The sequence below is a fragment of the Capsicum annuum genome, unplaced genomic scaffold (genome assembly GCF_002878395.1).
Source record: "Capsicum annuum cultivar UCD-10X-F1 unplaced genomic scaffold, UCD10Xv1.1 ctg2574, whole genome shotgun sequence".
In the NCBI taxonomy this organism is placed as follows: domain Eukaryota; kingdom Viridiplantae; phylum Streptophyta; class Magnoliopsida; order Solanales; family Solanaceae; genus Capsicum; species Capsicum annuum.
Window position 1 is genome coordinate 245303 of NW_025831954.1, and position 8836 is coordinate 254138.

General features: G+C 36.9%; 3 protein-coding genes across 6 annotated transcripts in view; 2 read left to right on the forward strand and 1 right to left on the reverse strand.

Annotated features, from left to right (window-relative positions):
- The window catches only part of LOC107877473, a 60337-nt gene extending 57949 nt beyond the window's left edge, over window positions 1–2388 (forward strand). Inside the window, exons 3-4 of the mRNA XM_047402626.1 lie at window positions 1070–1490; window positions 1632–2388. Of these exons, the coding sequence (XP_047258582.1) occupies window positions 1070–1490; window positions 1632–2212 (1002 nt within the window). The 3' untranslated portion in view covers window positions 2213–2388. The remainder of the gene's footprint in view (window positions 1–1069; window positions 1491–1631) is intronic.
- LOC107846117 overlaps window positions 1–8836 on the forward strand; it is a 51912-nt gene that overhangs the window by 979 nt on the left and 42097 nt on the right. The gene's annotated exons all lie outside the window — the stretch shown is intronic.
- LOC107877478 (serine/threonine-protein kinase Nek6-like) lies at window positions 5481–7413 on the reverse strand. Its single transcript, XM_047402631.1, has 8 exons — window positions 7385–7413; window positions 7266–7303; window positions 7133–7182; window positions 6720–6801; window positions 6586–6635; window positions 6377–6450; window positions 6250–6301; window positions 5481–5922 (listed from the first exon to the last, which is right to left on the reverse strand). The coding sequence occupies exons 1-8, from the start codon at window positions 7396–7398 to the stop codon at window positions 5518–5520; spliced, it is 765 nt and encodes a 254-aa protein (XP_047258587.1). The 5' UTR covers window positions 7399–7413; the 3' UTR covers window positions 5481–5517.

The window sequence follows — 8836 nt, forward strand, 5'->3', positions numbered from 1 at the left end:
TGTGCACGTTTTGACTGTTTGGGTATGATCCTGTACCAATTTGATTTGAGAAAAGCATCTCAGTAATTGATTTTTTATTTTTCTTGCCTTACTTGGTTGACAGACATCCCCTCACACGTTAATTATGGCAAATTTATATACCTCATCTTGATATCATTTAATAAGTAGGAAGGATCTCTTTTTACTTGTTCCATTCATGGAAATTTCAAATGTTATAATAGGGTATTATTTATTTATGGAAACTATAGCAAGATTGGTGGAACGGATTGATTTACCCCATCCATTTATGGGAACAATCCCCTTAATTGATTCATTTTATGTTATTCTTCTTCCATTAAATATTATTCTTCCTTCATTATTTGGGATTGTGGACGGCCCTCCTCACTATATAAACTCACCATTCTCTTTCTCTAAGAGGAAAAAATTCTCCTCCGCTATTACTCCCTCTATTTTCTCTTAAAAGTACTTTGAAGTTCTTTGGCACTTTGGATTTTGAAAAACACTCGGTCTTGTCCTTGCTGCAATTGCTTTGGGTTCTATTATTATTGTTTGGTGCCTACTCGGTTAGTCTCTATCGACGCATTCTTTTCTTATTCTGTAGCATTTGTGATAACAAAGCATAGAAAGCATGTCTATAGGAACTAATTTAAAATAATAATGATTTTGCTTTTTTTCACTGTCATAAAGAAGATTAAAAAAAGAAAAGAATAGCTTACTAGAGTGTACTATAACCAGTTCTAGCTGTTTTCTTGAACAGTAGCACATTTGGTGCAAGTTGAAGACATTCTGGGTATTGTTGTTTGTATTTTCTTGTTCTGTGTTTGCTTTGTTTGACTGTGGCTTCTTGTGAAAGTTTTGTTATAATTGAACACAGCTCAGGGTTTTACTCTTCATAGCTATTTTCTACTTTCTTTCTGATATTTTGTTGGGTTTTTGCTTTGTTTCTTGCATGAAAATGTAAGTTCTTTTTCCCCTTTATCTTTTTTTGGGCCAAGGAGGGTGAGTGATGTGGTGGGCAGAGGGGCTAGTGGGGGGGGTCTTTTGTTTAATTCTTGTATGAACAATGTAGATTGCTGATGAGAACAGTGGGGGTATTCCAAATGCAAAGAATAATGGAATGACCGATACACGTTGTGAAAGCAAGCGCGAAATGAAAGCTCCATGTTTGGTTGCTAGGCTCATGGGTTTGGAATCGATTCCAGCAGGATCAGGAAGTAAGCCCCAAAAGGCTTCAGCTTCTGAAACTTGGTGCAATGTGGCAGAAAAACTTGGGTCTCGACCTGGCGGATCTGATAAAGAAGATATGGATTTTGAGATAGCCGAAATAAAGAGTTCAGAACCAGGTTTGCAAAGGTTTAGAGCTAAATGTGCTCTCACTTATCCTACTAGATATTTTTCTCCTTTGGAAGATGAAGCAGATTTAGTTGGGAATTCACTTGATCACCATTCAACTGACAGCTACCTCTCCAGCAGTCCCAAAAGTAGCTCAAGTATGGTCCCCCATTCGACATTTTACTATTTGCATACTTCCTTTCTTTCCCTCAAATACATAAATTAAAAAATAAGACAACTCTCAACTTGGATTTCATGCATCACTGCTTCTAATAAATATGATGCTTGTTTACTTCCAGAGGACAAAGTGCTTGCTGAATCAGTGGACTTTGTTGATGATGAAGCATTCTTTCCAGAACCTGACAGAGATCTTTCGGATTGTGAGACCTCATTATCCACCAGGAGGAGTTGCAGTGAACTGATTCATAACGTTTCTGGAGTGCTCAGCAAGATTAATCAGTTAAAAGGAAGCAAACTCAGCTACGCAAAACAGGTCATTTTGAATGCGGAACTCATATTTGGAACTAAACCTCAACAGCAGGATCTACCTATACAGGATGGGTTCTCTGTGAGCCATTTTCTCCTCAATGAACATGAAATGTTTTCGAGTTTTCTATGGATGGCTTTCGGTGAGTTTCTTGGCTGTAATGACCCAAAACAGATGAATCAGCTCAAAGGATTCGCCTTTGATTGTTTATTAGAGTACCTAGACTCAAAATTTTCTCCTGATTCTGGTTTCAGAACCTGTACCAAACTACCATCAAGTATGACCAAAAAAATTCTGATTGCTGATATTATTGATGAGGTCGAAAAGTGCACAATTTGTTGGTTTAATCCCAGACGAGCTAATAGAATGGGATATGAGCCATTCATTGGGTAAATGTACGGACTTCGAGATTGTCGAATATGAATGTGGCACTGAAGTTGCTAGGCATATTCTCCAAGAATTAGTAGATGAATTTGTTTTAGACCTCTACAGTTCTAGCTAAATTTGGTGGAACTGTTAGTAGCTCCTCTTTTTGAGACTTTGTTGCAAGCCTATCAGTGCTGTTCTCATGTGATAACTCTTGACTCAATAATGTCAAGCAAAGTACTTTGTACAAATCATTGATTCTGCATCTGATTCAACTTATTGTACTTGTGCTTTTGCATTTAAGAACAATTTGAAAGGAAACCCAATAAGCCTAAATGGATGCATATGCAAAAATCTGTTACTACCTCCGAACCAAATTATGTGTCACCGGTCCCAAAATAAATTTCGTCTTTCCTTATTTGGAAATTTTTCAAAGGAACAATTACCTTTTTACCTTTATTGGACCCACTTGATTTTAAATATATTAATACTTCTTTTTTGGTATTTGTTTTTTTAAAGTGAAAGCCTTATGACCTCAGTCAAAATTTAAACTTTCACCCTTTTATTTTTACAGTGTCAAAATTATGTTAAACCACAGTGAGCAATTAATTCTTTTTAGTTGGGTAAACCAGTTTTCTTTGACAACTCATTGTACATATTACTGTGATTTTTTGAGTAAAAATTGGATCTTTAAAGCTAAGGTTAAAGAAAACACGAATTTAGAGGGACCTCACTTTCCACATATATCATCTTACAATTGGAAAATGTAACAAACACAACTACAAAGATCAAACTTCTTTTGTTTAGGACTGAAAATTGATTGAGACAGTGAGCTACCCAAGAGACAACATCCTTCTCTGCTATTTCCCTTTTATGCGTCATATGGCTCGTCAATACTTCACACTCACGGTACATTGATAGGAGTGCATTTCCAACGTAGCAATTGATATGATATCCTACATTAACAAGTCAGCCGTGTAATTTGCTTTCCAAATTCGAATGCAGCAACATCAAGTAAGAAAATACTGTATGTCTGAACAAGCAGTATAACAAGCATATTTTTTACAAACTCTAAACATGAGTAGAAAATGTCCATTTCACTTTGTCTTGATGAATGTTTGATCCTTTTAGAAGCATCGTGATCTGAAGTTCACTCCACAGCAAACTGTTTTTTTTAATCTTTCGAGTATTGAATATTGTCGACCTCAGCTTCAACGTACTTCCACTTTACATGTATTACCACAAAACTGAAAATACACAACAAAACAATTTCCTACAATTTTGTTTTTAGTTTCTGCACTTATTTACTCCCGCACCGAATACTTAGTTTCCAACAAATATCAAGCTGATGCAATGCACCTCTCGGAGAGCTCTTCAAGAAGCTAGTCTTCAACAACCACCACCAAACAGTAAAGTTAACAGCCCGACCTTTTCATGTTTTTAGGTAGGCCAACACAGATGACACACTCCTATTTGCTTTCCCACCATTCACAACCTTACGTTTCTCCTTTCTCAAGTCTCTCTTCACCGGAAGTACATAGGCTAGCCCATGTTCTGTGATATTTCAACATAAACACAGATAATCAGACTGTCAGCTTATGATTAAACATAACAGTGAGAGTGACTCACAGAACACCTAATTTAACAAACATAACACGGAAGTTACCATTGTCTCAATGAATAACATCCTAAAGTGAGGATATCAATACCAATAAAACTTCAGATGCAAACTTTCAAATACAGTGTACACCAGTCAACGGCCATAAACAGTAAAGTATAAATAGAAAAAATAAATCAATGACATGAAAGAAAAATAAATGTCACAGATAAAGGACAATAAATTTTATCAAGAGTAAGGATCAAGGAAGACTAAAGTCTCATGAACGTGATAGTGGTAGGATATCTGACAGGGAAAGGGAGCGAGACGACTTTGAACGGGACAAGGCAAAGTATAAGAAAAGTAACATCATACCAATAAATTATGACAATCAAGATAGAATTATTATGAATTGGCAAAATGTGCATGAGGGAAACTATAATAAAAGTATCAAAAAAAAACTTTTTAAAAATATTAAATTCATTTCACAAGAGGCTTGAGGTTGGAGGAATAGAAAATTAAAAGGAACAGTTTGATTGTTGATACTTTTTTCTATAAGACACCTATAATATCGCGCTGACCTCATAGATAGTCACTCAGCTAATAGTTATTACCTCAGAAAATCACCTTTCTTCTTGATTCTCAGAACGTGACTTTTTGAGATAATACAATTAGTTGAGTGACTATATTAGAAATCGACTCCGATAATAACACAATCATATCTAAGAAGCTGAAGAAATGTATAATCTTTGCCTGCAGGTAGTTTTGGAGAAAAACCTAACAGTAGAAAATGTGGTAAGTATCATCATAGAGTAGAAATCAACTTTAAAAGTACATTATGTATGATCTTCACAGCTCCATCAACTGTCCTACAACAATAGAATCAAAATTAAGGGATGCTCAACCACGTTAAGCCTCAAGGAATAGTTTAGTCCAACAGTACTTGATGATTTACGTAAGAGAGAGGCTCATTCTATAGGTCAAAAGATAGGTTTTGTGCAACATCATGACCCCTTGGACAACTTTTGTGCAGTCATGAGACTTTTTGTCAACCAGATTGCTGTTTCTCTAGACGACATTCCATCATCCCCGAATGGTTTCAGCACACCAGCAAACTCATCGATTTTTTCCTGCTTAAGTAGTCGCGCACAAACCTCCAAAAGAGACTCTAAAGCTTCAGCTCTTTGTTCAGTGGGATTACCCCAGTCGTCTTTGTCCTCCTTACTAGCTCATGCGCCTAGTGACTTGAGCTGTGAAACCTTATCATCCAGTGCTCAAAGAGCGTCTTTCTTAGCCTGTTTGTTGTCATAAACCACGGTTGCTTTCTTTTCTAGCTCTTGTTTGTGTAGAAGTGTACCATCGCTTTCAGTTGACAAGTAGTCAATAGCAACTTCTCTACACTCGCTACCATTTTCAGTTTCAGCAACACAGCATCTTGGTGCTGCCTCTGGATCTGGTTTTGCTGACTGTGAATTAGATGTAGTTCTTTCTTCATCGAAGGATCGTGTTTTATCGTTGAATCTTCCATCAGACAATGTCATTCTACTAGATTTTGCAGAGATACATTCCACTATATCTGCTTCCTCAGGGTCCAGTGGACTGCTTAACACCTCAAGCTCTTTTGTCTTGTTATTCTTCGTATCACCCTCGTCAAATCGAGAAACATGCTCTGGAGAAACATGCTCTTGTTCCTCGGACCATGTTTTTTCCCTTGAACTTGACGAGCTTGGAGTGATCATAAATCTGTTTGTGAGATAGTCTCCTGTTGATCATATCCATTGCAAACAGCTGCCTCACTCATCTCCCCACTTTTAGAATCCTCACTATCTTGAGAGATCCTAACCGAGTAGCTTGTTGGATCGACTCTCTTAGTGTCAAGTTTGGCTTGGAACGTGTTATAATTGTCAGATAAGTTTCTTGGCTGAATGTTATCACTTTCGTCAAAGTAAAGGACAGTTCTCTTCTCTTTTAGCTTCAACTGTCTGTCTCTGCTACCTCTCGGACTGATAGATTTTCCAGGTGATGGTCGTGTTTTCTCTTTCGTTCTGCTTGGGGACTTCACAGGAAGAAACGCAGATGAAGGGTTGTGACACAAGAGGAGGTATGGTTGCAAATGTTGATGTCTCAATAGCTCGGCAGCCTATAAGTAGAGGTAAAAAAATATATCAAGATGAACCTCAATTTAATACTCCCTCCGTTTCATTTTGTTTTTCTGGTTTTGATTTGGCACGAAGTTTAAGAAAGAAAAGAAGACTTGAATTTTGTGGTCTTAAAATAAAGGTATGCAGAATGTATCAAAATGTAATTTAAGTTTGTGATCTTTAAACATGCCACGTAGAAAGTTAGAATTAAGGAGTTGTTGTAAAAGGAAAGAAACATTCGCTTTTAAACGGACTAAAAAGGAAAATAAGACTTAACAGATTGAAATGGAAAGAATAACATTTGAACATATGTAGCTTGTACTCACTGTAGGTCGGTGTTCTGGAGTTTTCCTTAGCATGATTTTTATTATCTGTTTCCTGCAAGAATTAAATCCGCTTTGTCAACTGACTGATTTGTTATACTTGTGGTGTTCTGAGAAGGAAGATACTTACAAGGTGGAGGAGTATATAATCGGAAGTGGTGAGAACAAACCCCGGTTTATTTTGTTGATAAGTCCAGTTTTGTCCTGTTGGATTACATTGTCATTATATCATATAGAAGATATCAGGATAAAGAACTTCTCTTTTTTTTTTTTTGCATATCAAGTATAACTTTTCGAGGTATTGTTTACGAAGTTCAGATAGCTGAAAAATCAACTGACAGAAGCTTTAAACGGGGGTTGATGTGCAGCAATGTCAAACATACAGTATCCTAAAATCACATTAAAGTGTTAGTATTAGGGACATGATGTAAAGAGCTGAAATACATTGCTTCATCAACATTCTTATTTCTTACCAAGCGACCATATATCAGATTTATAGCCATAGGGTATGCCGGCAAGGAGCTCAGGGCACATGTCGTTTGGTGTGCCAGATACCTATTACATGAAATCTGTTCCAAAATTAAGGATTAGCTGTGCAACTCGACGTCTTTTTCTCAAATGCATTAAGCTAGGTGCTATGGCGACAGGAGCTTTGTAATATGATGAATACCACAATACTTTTTTTGATAAAAAGGAAGATGACCACCACAACATTTTGGTACCTATGACCGAAAATAAAAGCAAATTTTAGGTTTTATCGGTCTTGGAGGGAGAAGAGATTTCTCTCTTGCTAAATAGATATGCTGAATCGATTGTTAGGTGACAATAGATGGTCGAAACTTGCATGTAAGTAAGAGGTTCATTTTGCCACAATAGAAATTCATACCGAGGAAGCAAGGCCTTCTGCATCTAGCAATTTTCCTAATCCAAAATCACCTGTCACAATCAAGTGAATTTGAAGGATAGTAAAGAAGCAAAGACGACCCAATCAAGCAATTGTTCGGGCATTCTTACCTAACCTGATGTCGTTGTCCTTTGTGATGAATATGTTACATAACTGAATTCAAAATAGTTCACGTTCAAAAACGTTTCATGCTAAGAAGGCTTTTCTATTTCGCCGATTACAACAAGTTTTTACCTTGAGGACTCCATGATGAACACGGTTGGAATGCAGATGCTCCAAAGCTAACAATAGATGAGTCGGCCTTTAACTACCTCTTCCGGGAATGAACGGTTGGAATGAACGCGGTTGAAATCGCATTTAACTACCTCTTCCGGGAAAAGTGCTCCTCTAGACTTCCTCATGACCTCCACCCTGAACACGGGGATAAAAAATCGTCACCGTCCTCAGATTACACCACAAAAGAAGTTCTATGATCATCCTATTCATTTCTTTATTTTCAACCTCATTACCCCTTCTATCGTTCTTGGTACAAGGAAGTATTTATGAAATCTGAGGTCTTTCATTCTCCAGATACCTGGATGTGCTTACAACACAGGCTGAAAACAGCCACGATCTTGGCAAAAGGTTGCGTTCTACAAACACAGGTTAGCCATATTTTATGATAAAATATAGCCGGTCACAATGATGAAGAATTTTACTTAACAATTCTTTTCCCTTCCCTCGTTTAGTGGCTCCTTTTGTTCTTTATTCATATCTTTCCTTATAGGTAAACATTTAAAATACTAGCAAAATCAGGGATAATCACTCACATATTTTCATCTTCGCAATAATCGGCAACGATGCATATACAGCTCCCCTGAAAGAAAAAGAAAGTCGAGCTTTTTCTCTGGTGCAGCTTATGCAGCAATAATCGCAACTATTAAAGGCTACGCTTTGCACTTTCTGATCCAAGCAACCACAAAACTGGATGATAGGATACCTTGTCCACCCAAGCATCTTTGTGCTCTAAAAGATATGGATGGCTTAGTTTAGCTATCAAATTCACCAGCAACAGAAAAATAACCGTCTATCATCAGATTAGAAGAATATTCTCTAAGCATATCTTACCATCAAGTTAAACTTTTCATATAATAAATTATAAGATGAGTCGAAGATTTTGTATCTAAATGTGCTTGGTTCGACAGGAAAGATTGGAGCAACTTTTTGATGACAAAACTTCTTTCACTAGACATTTAAGTGTGTCCATATTCCATACTGCCTATTCATCAAAATGAATATTTGGTAGAGAGATGTATACCTCTTCAAGTCCTGATTATCCACTTCAAGAAAGTAGTGTTATTGATACAGGGAAAATCATAGGTGCGAAGTACTTACTGGTTCATCTTTTCTATTGCTAAGAGGAAAGAAAACTACTTCACGTGTGACTCTAATGAGAAAGTTCTAAATTTCTACTTCAGTTCAATCCTACTTGTCAGCTCATGTCATTTTTTTTTTGGAAGCTCATCTTGCGGATGCTTGGTCCTTCGAACTCAAACCTTGAGTTAAGACATTGGGGCATATATATTATTCTGTTGAAACAATCTTCTCCAAAACCTAAGCTCATCAGATGCAAACCAGCATTCATGCAGATAAGAATGAAGATGTCTAAAGGTTTCCATCGATAAAATTCATAGGATGCTCAATGCA